Consider the following 22,609-nt stretch of genomic DNA (forward strand, 5'->3'; position numbering starts at 1 on the left):
AAACCTACATCATCCTCTCAGTAGAATGAAATGCCACATCTGAAAAGTTGCAGATCTCTTTAGGAAAGAAAAAAGCTCATGCTTTCCAACCAAAATGGAATAATTCAGTCAATGGAGACTTGATAAAAATTTGCCATAAAGCAATTGTTTACTTGAAATCTATCTTTTGTGGTATATTTATTGGGGTAAGGAGTGTAAGCAAATCATAATTAGAGTTACGGATTATTCCAGAAATCAAGGTCATTGAGTTCAGATTCCAACTTTGACCCTGACCCAGGCTTACAGAGATGTAAGATGTCCCAATACCTCATACCCACCATACATGGGAGAAACAAGGTATGCAGACAGATCCTCTTATAAATATCCCATATGTAGTGGTTTTAATACAGGGTCTCAGATTCACTGCCATTCTTCGCATCCAGATGTGGGTGTTTTCCCTTGAATTTAGGCAGGCTTTCCATGGCTTCAAACAATAGAGCAGGGGTCAGTAAATTATGGCTGGTGGGCCAAGTCTAGGCCTCTACCAGCTTTTATAAATGAAGCTTTATTGGAACACAGCCATGTTCCTTAGTATATGTATTGTTTATGTCTGTTTTCACATCACAGCAGCAGAGCTAAGTAGTTGCAAAAGAGACTGTATGGCTTGTAAAGCCTAAAATATTGACTGTCTGACACTTTATGGAAAAAGGTCTCCAACGCCTGCAATAGTATATAATGAAAGTGATGCTATGTAACATCTAAGACTAGGTCATAAAAGGTCATGCAGCTTTTGCATGATTCTCGTGGAATGCTTCAACCCTGGACACTCATTCTCTTGGGATACTCTATCTTGAATCCTAACTACCACGTTATGAGAAGTCCAAGCCACCTGGGCAGCCATCTATAGGCACTCCAGTCAACAGTTCTTGTTGGGCCCAGTCTTCAAGGGCCAGACATGTGAATTAAAATTATCTAGATGATTCCAGCTCCAGCCATCCGAATCCTCATGAGCTGAGGTTCCAGACATCAGTCATGGAGTAGAGACAAGCCATCTCCTCTGTGTACTGTTTGAATTGCTGACCCACAAAATCTGGGCACATATTAAAACTTTTGTTTATTTCACCACTAAGTTTGGACTTCTTTATTATGTAGCAATAGATAACTATAGCACTGTGTCTGTACACAGGATATCTACAGAGCACAGATTTTTAGATGTGAATGTTGACTGCTCAATTTCTAAGAAGAACGTATACACACACATAGGTACAAAATGTTTATGCATATGTAAATATTAGACCTATATAAACTAATCTATATTATCCATAAAATGAGGGGGCCTTGATAATGGCTAACATTATTTTTCAGTATTTATTGTGTTCCAAGAACTGATAAATTCTTGCATTGTATGAATTTTCTCTTTCACCCTCATAGCAACTCCCTGAGAGAAGTAATGGTATCTCTATTTTATAGATGAGAAAACTGAGGCAAAAACAGATAACATGCTCAAGAGTACTCAACAAGTAAATTTTAGAGTCAAGATTTGAACCCAGGTTCTCAAGTTTTAGATCCCTTACTCATACTCACCAAGCTATATACTGAGGAAGGGGATGAAAGCTGACACCATTACCTCATGCTCAAGAAGTTAGACAGAAACTTAGCAGGTATGGTTGAAAGAAGACAGAACTTGGAGTCGTAAGTCCAGAGCCTGAGTTATGAGATGAATTCTCCTCTCATCTAGATATAGGTTTGTTTTTAGAAAATGAAGAAGGTCACTGCATATTTTGATTGTTAATTTCTGTACTTAATGATTACCAAAGAATGGAATTTTACCAGGGAGCTATTTTGCAATGACATAAATTATTGATTCAAACTCAAACTTTTATTATAAATTATTGATTCAAAATCAAATCTTTATTAAGTCTCCCTTGCATCAGAAGTTTTTCCCACTCTTCATTTCTTTGAAACCCTTTCCTGTCTACTCTTGGCCAAAGCTTGAAGCCTAATTTAACACTTGGAAATAAAATAATGAAATAGTCATAACACAGCAATTCCAATGCCTACTGAAATGGAAGCTCTAAATAATTTTTCAGATAATTTAGGAGATTAAAAATATTTACATCATAGATGCAAAGACAGAAGTTACTTGTGTAATAAATGGTGAGACAAAAAGTTTCTGGTCAAGTAGATTTGTTTATATATGATCACTAATCTGAGTTCTACCCCTGTGCTAAAACCCAGTGACAGGTTGCATACAGCTTCTAAAGGGATAGTTCAGTGCATTGGGTCAACTTCATGCCATAAAATGTGGTATTAATAGTAGTACTAGAAGACAGAGTGACTGTCTTCTTTGGGACATAGATGAAGACCCCAAGATAGACAATATCAAGGACAAATTATGTAGAATAAGATATTATCTCAGTCCTTGGAACATGTCATCCAGGATAGAACAAGAAGGAGATTTATTATCAAGTACATGAAGCCAGAGACAGTAAGCAATGAGTGGTAGTTGGTTAAAATAGACAGGTTTTAGAAGTAGAGGCACGGATGTAGAAAACAAACTTAGGGTTACCAGGGGATTGTGGCGGGGAGGCTAAATTGGGAGATTGGGACTGAAATATACACACTACTATACATAAAATAGATAACTAGTAAGAACCTGCTCTTCTTATTAGCCCAGGGAACTCCATTCAGTACTCTGTAATGGGCTATTTGGAAAAGACTCCAAAAAAAAAATAAAAGTGGGGCTTCCCTGGTGGCACAGTGGTTGAGAGTCCGCCTGCTGATGCAGGGGACACGGGTTCGTGCCCCGGTCCGCGAAGATCCCACATGCCGCGGAGCGGCTGGGCCCGTGAGCCATGGCTGCTGAGCCTGCGCGTCTGGAGCCTGTGCTCCACAACGGGAAAGGCCACAACAGTGAGAGGCCCGCGTACTGAAAAAAGAAAAAAAAAAAAAAAGTGGATATATGTACATGTATAACTGATTAACTTTGCTGTACACCTGACACTAACACAACACTGTAAATCAACTATACTCCAATAAAAATTAAAAAAAAAAAAAGGTTTTAAGAACCATAGTCACGGAGCAGTGTGGATTGGAAAGACCTGGCAAGAAAAATTTCTGCATCCTCAGACAATGCTCCCCAAGCTAGCTATTGCAAGGGTGAGCATTTAAGAGATCTTTGACCTAAGGAGGACATGAGATTAACAATCTATCCCAATGTGCATGAATTATTCTCCTTGGTGCTATCAGAAATCAGATGGCATCCTAGAGCAGGGGTCAGCAGATCTTCTTTGTAAAGGGTCAGATAGTAAATATTTTGGATTTTCTGTACCATACGTCTCCATTGCAACTGCCCATCTGCTGCTGTAGCACAGAAACAGCCATGCACAATACGTTAATGAATGAGTGCGGCTGGGTTCAAGCAAAACGTTATGTACAAAACCAGGAGTCAAGCGAGATCTGATCAGTGGGCCAGAGTGTGCGGACGCCAGTTCTGGGTCAGTGTTCACAGCTGAATGAGTCATGAGGCCTTAAGTTCCAGTTCTCATTGTACTACTTTCTACCTGGGTGAACTTGGGTTCATCCTTTTATTTATATGGGCCACTGTATTAGTCAAGGTTCTCCAGAAAAACAGAACCAACAGCATGTGTATACAATGTGCCCATATATACTGACAGATATAGATCTAGATATCGATATTGATACCTAGATCTATATCCATATCTATATAAAGATAGAGAAAGAGAGAGAGATTTTAAACAATTGGTTCACACAATAATAGAGGCTTGGTAAATTCAAAATCTGCAGGTTAGGCTGTCTAGAGACTCGGAAGAGTTGCAGTTCAATTTCTGTAAGTCTTCTGGCAGAATTCCTTTTTGCGACAGGGAGGTCAGTCTTTGTTTTATTAAGAGCTTCACCTGATTGGATGAGGCCCATGCATATTATGGAGGATAATCTGCTTTACTCAAAGTCCACCACAAATTTAATTATGAATTTCATCCAAAAACACCCTGGTGGCATAGTGGTTAAGAATCCGCCTGCCAATGCAGGGGACACGGGTTTGAGCCCTGGTCTGGGAAGATCTCACATGCCATAGAGCAACTAAGCCCATGCACCACAGCTACTGAGCCCGTGCACCTAGCGCCCATGCTCTGCAACAAGAGAAGCCACCGCAATGAGAAGCCCGCACACCACAACAAAGAGTAGCCCTCGCTTGCTGCAAATAGAGAAAGCCCATGTGCAGCAACAAAGACCCAATGCAGCCAAAAATATAAATAAATAAAACATAAAAATTTTTAAAAACACAAAAACACCATCACAGAAATATCCAGAATAATATTTGACCAAATAACTGGGCATGGTGGCCCAGACAAATTGACATGGAAAATTCACCACCTAAGCCATAGTTTTGTCACCTTTTACTGAGAAATATGACTTATCTGAGCTATTTTGATACCTAGAAGATACCTTCTAGAGGTAATACCCTCAGTATTTTACATGGTAGGCAGTAGAGGGAATGAGCCCATTTGCCCAGTCATATGACACCTAAAGGATAAAATTCTGTCTTCTCTCTCCAACCCACAAGGATGAATGCCAAAAATACATCACTTATATCTGCTTTAGCTAACATAGGATAGGTCTGGAACAGACCTATGCTCCCAGTAAGTCTCATGAAATGCTGTTTCATTAAGGAGAGACTTTACTTGCTAAGATTAGAAGCAAAAGAGGGTGGTGGATGAAAAACTGCCCAAGGATATAAGCTCATGCAAGGAAGCAGGAGAGAGAATGGGGATCCGAAGATGTGCGCTCTGAGCCAACACTAATTCCACAGCATCAGGTTATAATTCAGGGAGCCCAACCGCTGGGGTTTTTTTCCCCTTCTTCTTTTCCCCCAAAGAGGGACAAGCATACTGACAAAGGAAGAGCATCAGTCACCACAGATAAATTGCTTTTTAGAGCTGATCTCGCAAATGATTTGGCTCAGTGTAGACTATGATTTGGCTCCCAAAACCATAAGCTAGAGCATTTCATTCCAGGTCTCTCCTCAAATATCCATGATAGGTAAAACTCTGGCATCAAGTAGGTCTTGAAATCTCCCCAGGTGATTATAATATGCAACCAGGGCTGAGAATCTGGAGAGGTAGAGCAAATTTAAATTGAACTTTAGTTAAACAGTAAAACAAGCTCTGACTCTACTGGCTGGAGCTAGACAAGGGATATGGATTTAGTGGGATGAGAAGATAAAGGACACCAGGGAGTAAATCAAATGCTTTACACCTGTGCTTAGCTAATTGTTACTCAGATAATTCAGACAATCTTACAGCACCTGAACCCTGAAATTCCTTAGTTCTGTTTAAAAAAAAGTAACTCTTCAAGTAACTGAACTCTGAGAATCATGCCAATCATAAAGAAAAAGAAGAAATCTTATTTTTTGAATTAGTTGATTTCATATATACTGTTTCACTTTCATGATATTACCTAGTTATCTTTCTTTCCATTTTATGTTTGAGGAAAGTAAGGCTTTAAAGTCTCAGTAATTTGCTCAAGGTCACTTGTTAAGGGTGTGGTAGGCAGCATATTGGCTCCTAAAAATGCCCTCACCCTAATCCCTAGAACCTAATAATATGTTACCTTACATGGTAAAGAGGACTTTGCAGATATGACTGAAGTTATAGGCCTTGAGATAGAAAGATTATCCTGGATTACCTCATGGAACAAATCTAATTGCATGAGTCCTTAAAAGCAGAAAACCATTCCCAACTGTAGAAAGAGAAAGAGAGAGATGTCCTAATAGAAGCAGAATCAGAGAGATGCAACATTTTGGGGTTTGTAGGTGGAGAAAGGGGACTCTGAGTCAAGGACTACAAGTGACCGCTGGAAGCGGATAAAGTCCAGGGAACAGAAACACCCCTAAGAGCCTCCAGAAAAGAATGTAGCTCTGCCAACACTTTTTTTTCTTTTTTAACCATCTTTATTGGAGTATAATTGCTTTACAATGGCGTGTTAGTTTCTGCTTCATAACAAAGTGAATCAGCTATACATATACATATATCCCCATATCTCCTCCCTCTTGCATCTGCCTACCACCCTCCCTTCCCTATCCCACACATCTAGGTGGACACAAAGCACAGAGCTGGTCTCTCTGTGCTTTGTGGCTGCTTCCCACTAGCTAGCTATTTTACATTTGGTAGTGTATATATGTCCATGCCACTCTCTCACTTCATCCCAGATTACCCTTCCCCGTCCCTGTGTCCTCAAGTCCACTCTCTATGGCTGCGTCTTTATTCCTGCCCTGCCCCTAGGTTCTTCATAACCATTTTTTCTTGTTTTTTTAGATTCCATATATATGTGTTAGCATATGGTATTTGTTTTTGTCTTTCTGACTTACTTCACTCTGTATGACAGTCTCTAGGTCAATCCACCTCACTACAAATAAGTCAATTTCATTTCTTTTTATGGCTGAGTAATATTCCATTGTATATATGTGCCACATCTTTATCCATTCATCTGTTGATCCTGCCAACACTTTTACTTAATTGAGACCAATGTCAGACTTGTAAGGCAATAAATTTATGTTGTTTTGAGTCACTAAATTGGGATAATTTGTATGAAAGCAATAAAAAAAAAACAGAGGTCCTACAAGAGCCAGGCTATATATTTATACTTAAGTATTTCTGAAATGAATTTAACCTTGTGATTGACAGCAGTAGCAGCAGCAGCTTCCAAGGGATCCCACCACACACCTGAGGCAAAAGGAGCCTAATACAAAGCAGTGACAGCAGCAGGTCACTGCCCCACACTTGGGGTAGAGGGGGACTTGATCTACTGTAGCAGCAGCATAGCCTGAATGGGAACCCATCCTCCTGTGGCACTAGTCCCATCAACATTAGTCTAATCTGCTAGCATCTGCTGTGCCAACAGGCCCAATGTATACAAACCCTCCAACTCAGTAGCATTAAGTGAGCCAGGCTCAGTGTTTCCTGAAACTCATATCCAGTTGCACTGGAAATCCAAAATATCACCTACTGTTATGAAAACATAAACAATAACAGAAGACTGGGAACTTCAGAAAGAAAAGGGGAACAATGGAATGGGTGAAAACAAATGGGGTAAATATAAGAGACTATCATTAGCCTCATGAGTTTCTTAAATTCTATATGATGGTCAAAGCAAAAATGATGACACCATCTGATGGGGTTCTCAATGTAGAGAAAGGAAATACTACAGAAAATCATACTTTAAAACTGGGGAATATTAAGAGACCTAAATGGAAGTAAAATTTTGAAACTTCACTTGAAGTAATGAAACGCTGATTCCAGTAGGCTATGATAAGTTACATATGTATACTGTAATGCCAAAAACAACCACTAAGAAAACTATACAAACAGTATACACAAATGATTATAAATGAATTAAATTAAAATGGACTTATTAAAAAATGTTTAAGTAACCCACAAGAAGGCAAAATAAGGGAAACACAGGATTGAGAAACTAAGGTAAAAGACAAAACAAAAAATAACATGGTAGACCAAATCTTTGACATGGCAATAATTACATTAACGGTAAATGATCTAAATAACCAAGTCAAAGACAGAGATTGGAAGAGTAGATTAAAAAATCGCAAGCATGATCCAACTATATACTGTCTATAAGAAGCTTACTTTAAACATCATGATATAGGTAGTTCAAAGTAAAAGGATGAAAATGATATATCATGTGAACATTAATCAGAAAAAGCAGGAATGGCTATATTAATATCAGACAAAGTAGACTTCAGAGCAAAGGAAATTATTAGGGGCAAAGAGGGTCATTACATAAAGATAACAGGAATAATCCACCTAGATGACCTAGTGATACTAAATGTGTGTGCACCAAACAACAGAACTTCAAAATGCATGAGGCAAACACTGAAAAAGGTAAAAGGAGAAAGTTTTAAATCCACAATTATTATTTGAGACTTCAACACAGCAATTTATACAACTACCAGAGAGAAAAATCAGCAAGGATATGGAAGAACTGAAAACATCATCAATCAACAGGATATAACTGACATTTAAAGAACACACTCAGTAAGAGCAGAATACATATTCAAGTGTCCATGGAACATTCACTCATATACCATATACTGGGCGATAAAAAAAATTAGCAGATTTAAAAGAATTAAAATCATAGAGAGTATGTTCTCTAGCCATAATGGAATCAGACTAGAAATCAATAAGAGAAAGACAACAGGAAAACCTTCAATCACATGAAAACTAAACATCACACTTCCAAATATCTCATGGGTAAAAAAGACAACATCAAGGAAAAAATTTTTAAATGCATAGAATAAAAGAAAATGGAGATATAACAGATCAAAGTTTGTGGAATGAAGTGAAAGCAATGCTGAAAGGGAAGTTTATAGCACTAAATTAGGAAAGAAAATATTTCAAAGCAATAATCTAATTTTCTATATTAAAATAGTAAAAAAGGAAGAGGAAAAAACACTAAACAAGCAGAAAGAAGGAAATAATAAAGATGAAACAGAAATCCATGAAACTGAAAACAGGAAAATAGGGGGGGAAATCAATGAAACAAAAGGCTGGTTCTTTGAAATAAGCAATCTAACCAATAAAGATCTAGCAAGACTGATAAAGATAAACAGAGAGATGGCACAAATCACAGATATCAGAAATGCAACCAGGGATACCATGACATATCCTGCAGGTTAATGAGGGACAAGTTACTATGAACAAGTCTACACTATAAATTCAAAAATGTAGATGAAATGGGCTAATGTTTCTACACCCAAAACTCAGCCAAGATGAAATAGATAATCTCAATTTTCCTGTAACCATTAGAAACACTGGTTTTTCATTTAAAAACTCCCAAAAGAAATGTTCAGGCTTAGATGTTTCACTTTTACCCAAGACTTAAAGAATTAACACCAATTTTACATGATTTGATAAGAAATAGAAGTAGAGGGAACAGTTTCTAATTAATTTTATGAAGCCAGTATTACCTTGATACCAAAACCAGACAGGGATAGTATAGAAAGAAGAAACCTACAGACCAATATTTTTTATGAAATTGGCTGAAAAACCCTCAGCCAAATATTAGCAAATTAAATCCAGAAATATATGAAAAGAATAATATACCATGACCAAGTGGGTTTTATTCCAGTTATGCAAAGTTGGTTAAATATTTGAAAATTAAACAGTGTAATCCACCATATCCAATAGATTAAGGGGGAAAAGTCATGTGATCCTATCCATTAATGCAGAGAAAGCATTTGACAAAATCCAATCCCATTCATGATTTTAAAAAAAGAAGAAAAAAAAACTCCAAGCAAACTAGGAATAGAAAAGGAGCATACTGAAACTCATAAAGATGATCTACAAACAACCTATACCGACCTGATATTTAACTGTGGAAGACTGGATGCTTTCTCTGTAAGATCAGAAACAAGGCACCAATATCTGCTCTCACCACTTTTATTAAATATATCACTGGAGGGTCTAGTAAGAAAATAAAGCAAAAATAAATAAATACATAAATTTAAAAGTTAAATTTTTAAAAAGTTTATTTAAAAGATAAAAGGACTATTCCTACTACGTTGCATAGGAAGGAACATATCCTACTGAATGTTGAATAGTAATATATCCTATTATACTGAATAAGGAAAAGTAAAACTGTCTGTATCTGAAGATGAGATGATAATCTAAATGGAGAAAATACCAAGGAATCCACAAAAAGCTTGAGAAATAATATTAGTTTGTAAATGAGTTAGAGTACAAGATCACCACAATTTTATCAAATTATATATTAATAACAAATGTGTAGAAGCTTAAATAAAAATATGTGATGCCATTTACAACTGACCTAAATAAATACCTAAATATAAGCCCAATAAGACATTTATAGGACCTCTATACTGAAAATTACAAAATGCTGATGAAGAAAAATTTTTAAGTCCCAAACAAATAGGGAGACATACCTTGTTCATGGATTAGAAAACACAACATGGTAAAGATGTCAATTCTCCCCAAGTTAAGAGGCTTAACACAATTACTCTTAAAATGCCCTCAAGGTTTCTGTGGATATAGACAAGCTTATTCTAAGATTGATATGGTAAGAAGAGGCTGAAGAATAGCTAAAACAACTTGTAAAGGAAGATGAAAATGGGAGGAATTAATCTACCCAATTTCAAGATTTTGCAGTAATGATGGAGGGTAGATACATAGATCAATGGAATGGAATAGAGAACCCAGAAATAGACTGACATAAATACATATAACTTGTTTTTGACAGCAGTGCAAAAGCTATCAAGGAAGAATAGACTTTTCAAAAAATGGTACTGAAACAGTTGGACATCCCTAGACAAAAACAAACAAAAAATGAACCTTAACCTCCACACCTTACACAAAAATTAAATCAAAGTGGATCATAATCTTAAATGTAAAAGCAGGGCATTTTTAGAAAAAAAATAGGAGAAAATGTTTGGCATCTAGAACAAGGGGAATAATTCTTAGACTTGACACCAAAAGTATGATCAATAAAGGCAAAAACTGATAAATTGGATCTCATGAAAATGAGTTAAAAATGCTTCATAGAAGATCCTTTTAAGTGGATGAAAACTCAAATTACACAGTAGGAAAACATATTTGAAAATCCCATATGAGACAAATGACTTGTATCTATAATATACAAAGAACTCTCCAAACAACTTAAAAAAATCCAACTAGAAAATAGGCAGAAGACAGGAACAGACATTTCATGGAATAGAATATACACACGGCAAAGGAGCACATGAAAAGATGCTCAGCATCATTAGCCATTAGGGAAATACAAATTAAGACCATAATGAGATGTCAGAGAGTAACTAAAATTAAAGTATAGTGACAACATCAAATGCTGGCGAGTACATAGAAAAATTATATCACATCACTGGTGGGAAAATAAAATGGTTTAGCCACTCTGATCAACAGCTTGACAGTCTCTTTTAATCCTAAAAGTAGATTCACCCTACAACGCAGTAATTGTACTCTTGAGCATTTATCCAAAAGAAACAAAAAATTAACTAAGTTCCCACAGAAACTTACACATAAGTGTTCATAGCAGTTTTATTTATAATAGCCAAAAACTGGCAACTACTCAAATGTCTTTCAGTGGATGAATGTTGAAACAAATTGTGATAAAATCTGATGATAGAATACTACCGAGCAACAAAAAGGAACAAATTATTTTTTTAACATCTTTATTGGAGTATAATTGCTTTACAATGGTATGTTAGTTTCAGCTTCACAACAAAATGAATCAGTTATATATACACATATGTTCCCATATCTCTTCCCGCTTGCGTCTCCCTCCCTCCCACCCTCCCTATCCCACCGCTCCAGGCGGTCACAAAGCACCGAGCTGATCTCCCTGTGCTATGTGGCTGCTTCCCACTAGCTATCTACCTTACGTTTGGTAGTGTATATATGTCCATGCCTCTTTCTAGCTTTGTCACCGTTTACCCTTCCCCCTCCCCATAGCCTCAAGTCCATTCTCTAGTAAGTCTGTGTCTTTATTCCTGTTTCACCCCTAGGTTTTTCATGACATTTTTTTTTCTTAAATTCCATATATATGTGTTAGCATACGGTATTTGTCTCTCTCTTTCTGACTTACTTCACTCTGTATGACAGACTCTAGGTCTATCCACCTCATTACAAATAGCTCAATTTCGTTTCTTTTTATGGCTGAGTAATATTCCATTGTATATATGTGCCACATCTTCTTTATCCATTCATCCGATGATGGACACTTAGGTTGTTTCCATCTCTGGGCTATTGTAAATAGAGCTGCAATGAACATTTTGGTACATGACTCTTTTTGAATTATGGTTTTCTCAGGGTATATGCCCCGTAGTGGGATTGCTGGGTCATATGGTAGTTCTATTTGTAGCTTTTTAAGGAACCTCCATACTGTTCTCCACAGTGGCTGTATCAATTTACATTCCCACCAACAGTGTAAGAGGGTTCCCTTTTCTCCACACCCTCTCCAGCATTTATTGTTTGTAGATTTTTTGATGATGGCCATTCTGACTGGTGTGAGATGATATCTCATTGTAGTTGTGATTTGCATTTCTCTAATGATTAGTGATGTTGAGCATTCTTTCATGTGTTTGTTGGCAGTCTGTGTATCTTCTTTGGAGAAATGTCTATTTAGGTCTTCTGCCCATTTTTGGATTGGGTTGTTTGTTTTTTTGTTATTAAGCTGCATGAGCTGCTTATAAATTTTGGAGATTAATCCTTTGTCAGTTGCTTCATTTGCAAATATTTTCTCCCATTCTGAGGGTTGTCTTTTGGTCTTCTTTATGGTTTCCTTTGCTGCGCAAAAGCTTTTAAGTTTCATTAGGTCCCATTTGTTTACTTTTGTTTTTATTTCCATTTCTCTAGGAGGTGGATCAAAAAGGACCTTGCTGTGATTTATGTCATAGACTGTCCTGCCTATGTTTTCCTCTAAGAGTTTGATAGTTTCTGGCCTTACATTTAGGTCTTTAATCCATTTTGAGCTTATTTTTGTGTATGGTGTTAGGGAGTGATCTAATCTCATACTTTGACATGTAGCTGTCCAGTTTACCCAGCACTTATTGAATAGGCTGTCCTTTCTCCACTGTACATTCCTGCCTCCTTTGTCAAAGATAAGGTGACCATATGTGCGTGGGTTTATCTCTGGGCTTTCTATCCTGTTCCATTGATCTATATTTCTGTTTTTGTGCCAGTACCATACTGTCTTGATTACTGTAGCTTTTAGTATAGTCTGAAGTCAGGAAGCCTGATTCCTCCAGCTCCGTTTTTCGTTCTCAAGATTGCTTTGGCTATTCGGGGTCTTTTGTGTTTCCATACAAATTGTGAAATTTTTTGTTCTAGTTCTGTGAAAAATGCCAGTGGTAGTTTGATAGGGAATGCATTGAATCTGTAGATTGCTTTGGGTAGTAGAGTCATTTTCACAATGTTGATTCTTCCAATCCAAGAACATGGTATATCTCTCCATCTATTTGTATCATCTTTAATTCCTTTCATCAGTGTCTTACAATTTTCTGCATACAGGTCTTTTGTCTCCTTAGGTAGGTTTATTCCTAGATATTTTATTCTTTTTGTTGCAATGGTAAATGGGAGTGTTTTCTTGATTTCACTTTCAGATTTTTCATCCTTAGTGTATAGGAATGCCAGAGATTTCTGTGCATTAATTTTGTATCCTGCTACTTTACCAAATTCATTGATTAGCTCTAGTAGTTTTCTGGTAGCATCTTTAGGATTCTCTATGTATAGTATCATGTCATCTGCAAACAGTGACAGCTTTACTTCTTCTTTTCCGATTTGGATTCCTTTTATTTCCTTTTCTCTCTGATTGCTGTGGCTAAAACTTCCAAAACTATGTTGAATAAGAGTGGTGAGAGTGGGCAACCTTGTCTTGTTCCTGATCTTAGTGGAAATGCTTTCAGTTTTTCACCATTGAGGACGATGTTGGCTGTGGGTTTGTCATATATAGCCTTTATTATGTTGAGGAAAGTTCCCTCTATGCCTACTTTCTGCAGGGTTTTTATCATAAATGGGTGTTGAATTTTGTCAAAAGCTTTCTCTACATCTATTGAGATGATCATATGGTTTTTCCCCTTCAATTTGTTAATATGGTGTATCACGTTGATTGATTTGCATATATTGAAGAATCCTTGCATACCTGGAATAAACCCCACTTGATCATGGTGTATGATCCGTTTAATGTGCTGTTGGATTCTGTCTGCTAGTATTTTGTTGAGGATCTTTGCATCTATGTTCATCAGTGATATTGGCCTGTAGTTTTCTTTCTTTGTGACATCCTTGTCTGGTTTTGGTATCAGGGTGATGGTGGCCTCGTAGAATGAGTTGGGGAGTGTTCCTCCCTCTGCTATATTTTGGAAGAGTCTGAGAAGGATAGGTGATAGCTCTTCTCTAAATGTTTGATAGAATTCGCCTGTGAAGCCATCTGGTCCTGGGCTTTTGCTTGTTGGAAGATTTTTAATCACAGTTTCAATTTCAGTGCTTGTGATTGGTCTGTTCATATTTTCTATTTCTTCCTGATTCAGTCTTGGCAGGTTGTGCCTTTCTAAGAATTTGTCCATTTCTTCCTGGTTGTCCATTTTATTGGCATAGAGTTGCTTGTAGTAATCTCTCATGATCTTTTGTATTTCTGCAGTGTCAGTTGTTACTTCTCCTTTTTCATTTCTAATTCTATTGATTTGAGTCTTCTCCCTTTTTTTCTTGGTGAGTCTGGCTAATGGCTTATCAATTTCGTTTATCCTTTCAAAGAACCAGCTTTTAGTTTTATTGATCTTTGCTATCATTTCCTTCATTTCTTTTTCATTTATTTCTGATCTGATTTTTATGATTTCTTTCCTTCTGCTAACTTTGGGGGTTTTTTGTTCTTCTTTCTCTAATTGCTTTAGGTGCAAGGTTAGGTTGTTTATTCGAGATGTTTCCTGTTTCTTAAGGTAGGATTGTATTGCTATAAACTTCCCTCTTAGAACTGCTTTTGCTGCATCCCATAGATTTTGAGTCATCGTGTCTCCATTGTCATTTGTTTCTAGGTATTTTTTGATTTCCTCTTTGATTTCTTCAGTGATCACTTCGTTATTAAGTAGTGTATTGTTTAGCCTCCATGTGTTTGTATTTTTTTACAGATCTTTTCCTGTAATTGATATCGAGTCTCATAGCGTTGTGGTCGGAAAAGATACTTGATACAATTTCAATTTTCTTAAATTTACCAAGGCTTGATTTGTGACCCAAGATATGATCTATCCTGGAGAATGTTCCACGAGCACTTGAGAAAAATGTGTATTCTGTTGTTTTTGGATGGAATGTCCTATAAATATCAATTAAGTCCATCTCGTTTAATGTATCATTTAAAGCTTGTGTTTCCTTATTTATTTTCATTTTGGATGATCTGTCCATTGGTGAAAGTGGGGTGTTAAAGTCCCCTACTATGAATGTGTTAGTGTTGATTTCCCCTTTTATGGCTGTCAGTATTTGCCTTATGTATTGAGGTGCTCCTATGTTGGGTGCATAAATATTTACAATTGTTATATCTTCTTCTTGGATCGATCCCTTGATCATTATGTAGTGTCCTTCTTTGTCTCTTCTAATAGTCTTTGTTTTAAAGTCTATTTTGTCTGATATGAGAATTGCTACTCCAGCTTTCTTTTGGTTTCCATTTGCATGAAATACCTTTTTCCTTTTTCTCTACGTCTGAAGTGGGTCTCTTGTAGACAGCAAATATATGCGTCTTGTTTTTGTATCCATTCAGCCAATCTGTGTCTTTTGGTGGGAGCATTTAGTCCATTTACATTTAAGGTAATTATCGATATGTGTGTTCCCATTCCCATTTTCTTAATTGTTTTGGGTTCGTTATTGTAGGTCTTTTCCTTCTTTTGTGTTTCTTGCCTAGAGAAGTTCCTTTAGCAGTTGTTGTAGAGCTGGTTTGGTGGTGCTGAACTCTCTCAGCTTTTGCTTGTCTGTAAAGGTTTTAATTTCTCCATCAAATCTGAATGAGATCCTTGCTGGGTAGAGTAATCTTGGTTGCAGGTTTTTCTCCTTCAACACTTTCAATATGTCCTGCCACTCCCTTCTGGCTTGCAGAGTTTCTGCTGAAACATCAGCTGTTAACCTTATGGGGATTCCCTTGTGTGTTATTTGTTGTTTTTCCCTTGCTGCTTTTAATATGTTTTCTTTGTATTTAATTTTTGACAGTTTGATTAATATGTGTCTTGGCATATTTCTCCTTGGATTTATCCTGTATGGGACTCTCTGTGCTTCCTGGACTTGATTAACTATTTCCTTTCCCTTATTAGGGAAGTTTTCAACTATAATCTCTTCAAATATTTTCTCAGTCCCTTTCTTTTTCTCTTCTTCTTCTGGAACCCCTATAATTCGAATGTTGGTGCGTTTAATGTTGTCCCAGAGGTCTCTGAGACTGTCCTCAGTTCTCTTCATTCTTTTTTCTTTATTCTGCTCTGCAGTAGTTATTTCCACTATTTTATCTTCCAGGTCACTTATCCGTTCTTCTGCCTCAGTTATTCTGCTATTGATCCCATCTAGAGTATTTTTCATTTCATTTATTGTGTTCATCATTGTTTGTTTCATCTTTAGTTCTTCTAGGTCCTTGTTAACTGATTCTTGCATTTTGTCTATTCTATTTCCAAGATTTTGGATCATCTTTACTATCATTATTCTGAATTCTTTTTCAGGTAGACTGCCTATTTCCTCTTCATTTGTTAGGTCTCATGGGTTTTTATCTTGCTCCTTCATCTGCTGTGTGTTTTTCTGTCTTTTCATTTTGCTTATCTTACTGTGTTTGGGGTCTCCTTTTTGCAGGCTGAAGGTTCGTAGTTCCTGTTATTTTTTGTGTCTGTCCCCAGTGGCTAAGGTTGGTTCAGTGGGTTGTGTAGGCTTCCTGGTGGAGGGGACTAGTGCCTGTGTTCTGGTGGATGAGGCTGGATCTTGTCTTTCTGGTGGGCAGGTCCACGTCTGGTGGTGTGTTTTGGGGTGTCTGTAGACTTATTATGATTTTGGGCAGCCTCTCTGCTAATGGGTGGGGTTGTGTTCCTGTCTTGCTAGTTGTTTGGCATAGGATGTCCAGCACTGTAGCTTGCTGGTCGTTGAGTGAAGCTGGGTGCTGGCGTTGAGATGGAGATCTCTGGGAGATTTTCGCTGTTTGACATTATGTGCAGCTGGGAGGCCTCTTGTGGACCAGTGTCCTGAAGTTGGCTCTCCCACCTCAGAGGCACAGCACTGATTCCTGGCTGCAGCACCAAGAGCCTTTCATCCACAGGGCTCCTTAATTTGGGATGATTCGTTGTCTATTCATGTATTCCACAGATGCAGGGTACATCAAGTTGATTGTGGAGCTTTAATCCGCTGCTTCTGAGGCTGCTGGGAGAGATTTCCCTTTCTCTTCTTTGTTCTCACAGCTCCCAGGGGCTCAGCTTTGGATTTGGCCCCGCCTGTGCGTGTAGGTCGCCGGAGGGCGTCTGTTCTTTGCTCAGACAGGACGGGGTTAAAGGAGCCGCTGATTCGGGGGCTCTGGCTCACTCAGGCCGGGGTGGGGGTGGGGGGGTAGGGAGGGTCACGGAGTGTGGTGTGGGCCTGCGGCGGCAGAGGCCGGCGTGACGTTGCTAGCCTGAGGCGCGCCGTGCGTTCTCCCGGGGGAGTTGTCCCTGGATCCCGGGACCCTGGCAGTGGCGGGCTGCACAGGCTCCCCGGAAGGGGGTGTGGACAGTGACCTGTGTTCGCACACAGGCCTCCTGGTGGCGGCAGCAGCGGCCCTAGCGTCTCATGTCCGTCTCTGTGCTCCTCACTTTTAGCCGCGGCTCGCGCCCGTCCTTGGAGCTCTCCCAAGCAGCGTTCTTAATCCCCTCTCCTCGCGAACCAGGAAACAAGGAGAGAAGAAAAAGTCTCTTGCCTATTCGGCAGGTCCAGACCCCTCCTCGGACTCCCTCCCGGCTAGCCGCGGCGCACCAACGCCCTGCAGGCTGTGCTCACGCAGCCAACCCCAGTCCTCTCCCGGCGCTCCGACAGAAGCCGGAGCCTCAGCTCCCAGCCCCGCCCGCCCCGGCGGGTGAGCAGACAAGCCTCTCGGCTGGTGAGTGCCGTTCGGCCCGATCCTCTGCGCTGGAATCTCTCCGCTTTGCCCTCCGCACCCTTGTTGCTGTGCTCTCCTCCGTGGCTCCCAAGCTCCCCCACTCCGCCACCCGAAGTCTCCGCCCGCGAAGGGGCTCCTAGTGTGTGGACACTTTTCCTCCTTCACAGCTCTCTCCCGCTGGTGCAGGGCCCGTCCCTATCCTTTTGTCTCTGTTTAGTTTTTTCTTTTGCCCTAACCAGGTACGTGGGGGGTTCCTTGCCTTTTGGGAGGTCTGAGGTCTTCTGCCAGCGTTCAGTAGGTGCTCCGTAGGAGTTGTTCCACGCATAGATGTATTTCTGGTGTATCTGTGGGGAGGAAGGTGATCTCCGCGTCTTACTCTTCTGCCATCTTCCCGGAAGTTTCTGGAACAAATTATTAATATATGCAAAAATTGAAATGAACTTCAAGGGAATGATGCCGAGGGAAAAATTTTGAAAAGCCGATCTCCGAAGATTAAGTAATTCATGATTATGTTTACATATTTTTCTTAAAATAACAAAACCGTGGAGATGGAGAACAGTTTAGAAGTTGCCAAGGGTTAGAGATGGGGGTAGAAGGTACAGCGGGGGAACTCTGTGAGGTTTTTGTGGTTCCAGTACAAATAATACAGCAATCTTGCTTTTAATCCCTAAAGATTTCTAAAAGCAATTCCTAATAAGAGGTGTCCAGATATTTAGTAATGGCAGATTAGAGGTATAGCTCCCCAACATAACAACTTCAAAAGAGAACATACTAATTCAATGCATATGTTAATTTCAAAAAAAGGCCAGTCACAATACTTAAATGGTATATATCTTAACTATATTATTCTAAGTATCCAGCTATACCAGATGGACTAGCAAGATTTTCTGTACATTCAACCTTATTTAAGACAGTAAATCTTATAAGACAGTTAGAAAAAGAAAAAAAAAAAAAAAAAACCTCAACTACAGTTGGATATTCTCATAGGAAGATGAGGTGCAAATATGCAGCAGCGGTTCAAAAGCTTAAGCAGTGGCACCTAAATTTGGTTGTGCATTAGAATCATCTGAAGCACTTTTTAAAAACCCTCACACTGACGGTTGGTCATCGTAGGCCAATAAAATCATTTTAAATCTCCTCAGACGATGCCAATGTCTAGCCAGAACTGAGAACCAGCGGACTAAGCAGAAGGGGATGTTTCTACAAAGATCTCTTAACAATAAGTCCTTTCACCCAATCAGATTTACCTCCCCGCAAAGGGCTAAAGAACGCTAGTGTTGTCCATACTTGCTTAGCTTTAATTAGCACTTGTGACTTGCCCAAAACCTAGATCATGTTTCCCCTAAATTTCATGTTATTCCCTACGTTTTTCAAACCCAGGGCTAAGGGGTTTGCCAAGATGAGATTTTAAGTGCTCACACAGGGGAAGTCCCTGGCAAACCAGGACAGCGGTCCCTCTACATTGAAATGTAAAGCATCCTAAATAACCCTGCCACTGCTCCCAGATCCTAGTCTGTGCCAACCAGTGGAGAAAAGGCATTCTCCATTACTACCACGGCAAATGCTGCTGTACTTGCCTTGGCTGGTCCCTATCTTTTCCAGGCACCAATCCCCTTCACCTGCTGGTGGACGCTTTGGCCAGCTGACAATGCAGATATTTTCAAACTTTAAGGTGAATAAAAATCATCCGGAGGGCCTGTTATAACAGAGATCACTGAGCCCCACCAGAGCTGCTGATTCCATAGGGCTGGGACAGGGCCCTAAAACTTGAATATCTGACACATTATCAGGGGACGCTGGTAAAACTGGTCAGGTTGTTACCGAATGCAGGTTCGTCTGTCTGAAGCACAGTGAGGCCAAACAAACCTAAAGGCTGGAGTCTGGAGCAGAGAAAGGTTTATTGCAGGATCGAGCAAGGAGAGGGGTGGCCCGAGTTCCAAAACACCCTGAAATCTCCAAAGGATTTCAGCAAAGCATTTTTAAAGGCCAGGTGAGGGAGGGACGTCCCAGGGAATGTGATCAGCTCGTGCACAATCCTCTGATTGGTTGATGTTGAGGCCACAGGGCAGGTAACATTATCCATCCTTAGGTGCCAGAAGGTCTGGGGGCTACGTGCTCATGATCATCAAGGAGTTAATTTCTTCCATTGGGTGGTGGTTTTTAGCATCTGAAAACTCAAGAAATATGCCTGAGATACTATTATCGGAGTACTTCAGAGAGGAACTACAGCAGAGGATATGGGGGATGGGTCTGTCCTAGGAAGGCCCCATAGGGTACTGCTTGGTTACAAGGTGACCATACTTTGAGAACCACTGCTCTAGTGGCTTGGAATGTTCAGAAAGTAATGGAAGAATCCCTTCCCAGGTCTAGATTCTAGTATCGCCAGCTATTTTGGTGGGGGGAAGGGTAAGTTTTGTCCTTGCTTGGACTTCTTGTTCATTTATATCAAAGCCTATTTGAGGCAGTGCGCTCGGCAGTCCTGCAGTTCTGTCTTTTGCTTCAACAGTGTTTGGAATGAACAGACCCAGGGACGCTCCTTGCTCCAGCCCCTGACCACCCTCCAACCTTTCTTCCTGTCGCAACCTTTGGAATCAGCCACTCAGCTATCCTCAGCCTCCAGGACAGGCCAACACCGTTTTTTGAGCTTAGCTCTTTATCACTGATCAACCACGAGTTTCCCAGGTTCGTCAGAATTATTCCATCGAGGTGGAGGCCACTGTCCACCGCCTGTTCAACATGCATTTGGGGACACTTACCTCTCTCTGAGCTTCTATTTCGACAGCAACAATGGGACTCTGGACAGTGTGGGCCACATTTTTCGCCAACTGGCTGAGGAGAAGTGTGAGGGCGCCCAGCGTCTCTTGAAAATGCAAAACCAGTGCTGTGGCCGCGCCCTCTTCCAGGATGCGCGGAAGCCTTCTCAAGATGAGTGGGGTAAAACCCAGGACGCTGTGGAAGCTGCCATTCTTAGGGGGAAGAGCCTGCACCAGGCACTATCAGATCTGCGCGCCCTGGGTTCCGCCCGCGCAGACTCCCACCTCTGTGACTTCCTGGAGAGCCGCTTCCTGGAGGAGCAGGTGAAACTCATCAAGAAGATGGGCGACCACCTGACCAACCTCCGCAGGCTGGCTGGTCCGCAGGCTGTGCTGGGCGAGTATCTCTTTGAAAGGCTCACCCTCGAGCACAAACAGGAGTCTCTGAAGTCCAGCCGCCTCTGAGGAGCCCCTCTGGCATCAGAGCTTCTGCCTGAAGCCCTGCTCTGCAGCTACTAGGCAGCTTTGTAACCGCCCTGGAGCCCTCTCCCAAGCCTTGGACCAAATGGAAACAATAACGCTTTTTGCAGAAGGAAAAAAAAAAAGCCTATTTGAAACACAAACAGAATAAAGAGGAAAAAAAGAAATATATATATATATCTATAAGTATATATATATATATTCATGTTTTTTTTCTTTTTTAAAAAATTTATTTTACTGAAGTATAGTTGATATACAATGTTGTGTTAGTTTATGCTGTACAACAAAGTTATTCAGTTATACATATATATAATTTTTCATATTCTTTTCCATTATGGTTAATTACAGGACATTGACTATAGTTCCCTGTACTATACAGTAGGACCTTGTTGTTTATCCATCATATATATAATAGGTTACCTCTGCTAATCCCAAACTCCCAATCCATCACTCCCCCACCTCCCCCTTCCCCTCGGGAACCACAAGTTCGTGTGCTATGTCTGTGAGTCTGTTTCTGTTTCATGGATAAGTTCATTTGTATCATATTCTAGATTCCACATATAAGTAGTATCATATGGTATTTGTCTTTCTCCTTCTCACTTACTTCATTTAGTATAATAGTCTCTAGGTCCAGCCATGTTGCTGCAAATGGCATTATTTCATTCTTTTTTATAGCTGAGTAGTATTCCATTTTATATATATCACATCTTCTTTATCCATTCATCTGTGAGTGGACATTTAGGTTGTTTGCATGTCTTGGCTATTATAAATAGTGCTGCTGTGAACATAGGGGTGCATGTATGTTTTCGAATTATAGTTTTGTCCAGATATTTGCCCAGGAGTAAGATTGCTGGATCATATGGTAGCTCTATTTTTAGCTTTTTGAGGAACTGTCATAGTGTTTTCCATAGTGGTTGCACCAATTTACATCCCCACCAACAGTGTAGAAGTCAGTCAGAAAGAGAGAGACAAATACTGTATGCTAACACATATATATGGATTTAAGAAAAAAAAATGTCATGAAGAACCTAGGGGTAAAACAGGAATAAAGACACAGACTTACTAGAGAACGGACTTGAGGATATGGGGAGGGGGAAGGGTAAACTGTGACAAAGCGTGAGAGAGGCATGGACATATATTCATGTTCTTTTAACATATGAATTGCCCCACTTTATCTGTGTGAAATAAGTTTGTTCCCGTTATTGGGCTGCTTCTCAAGCTTTGCTGCTCATTTGAATTACCTAAAGAGCTTTTAAGAAAAACATTGGTGTCTGGGTCCCAGCCCCAGAGATTTTGATTCAGTAGGTCTAGGGAGGAGCCTGGGCCCTGGGAGGTCTCAGAGTTCCCCAGGTGATTCTAGTGTGCAGCAACTTTGGGAACCACCTCTTGGCTTCAATCCAGCTAGTGATCAGATATTAAATCTAAGACACATGGGCTAGTGCGTGAGCTCTAGGAAGATTTGTGCCAGGGAAAATGATCGATAGTTGTGTTACTTCTCTGAAATGGATTGAAATTTCCAATTAGCATGAACAGGGGAGGGTGAATGGGTGAATGCAATAAGGTGTATCATTTACGTATTGCCCTATGTGTATGGCTAGAAGCTTTTGCAACTGAGGTCTGCCCTACTTTTCATGCTAATGGTAATGCTTGTCCTCCTAATGCAGCTGTAAACTTTATAAGCCCATAGGTAGACAGCATCACAAAATATTTACCCCTCCCCACTGGCCCACTCTCAAGCTTCTCTCCCCTTCCCCAAT

At 39.8% G+C, this 22,609-nt stretch overlaps 1 protein-coding gene across 1 annotated transcript in view; it reads left to right on the forward strand.

Moving 5' to 3' along the window:
• The window catches only part of LOC309958860 (ferritin light chain-like), a gene marked incomplete at both ends in the record, with an annotated part of 40,380 nt that extends 19,543 nt beyond the window's left edge, over nucleotides 1-20,837 (forward strand). The window contains 2 exon segments of the mRNA XM_082835001.1: nucleotides 20,302-20,365; nucleotides 20,368-20,837. Of these exon segments, the coding sequence (XP_082691127.1) occupies nucleotides 20,302-20,365; nucleotides 20,368-20,837 (534 nt within the window).
• Nucleotides 20,838-22,609: the final 1,772 nt, after the last annotated feature.

This window comes from Leucopleurus acutus, assembly GCF_964270905.1.
Source record: "Leucopleurus acutus genome assembly, chromosome: 3".
NCBI lineage: Eukaryota > Metazoa > Chordata > Mammalia > Artiodactyla > Delphinidae > Leucopleurus > Leucopleurus acutus.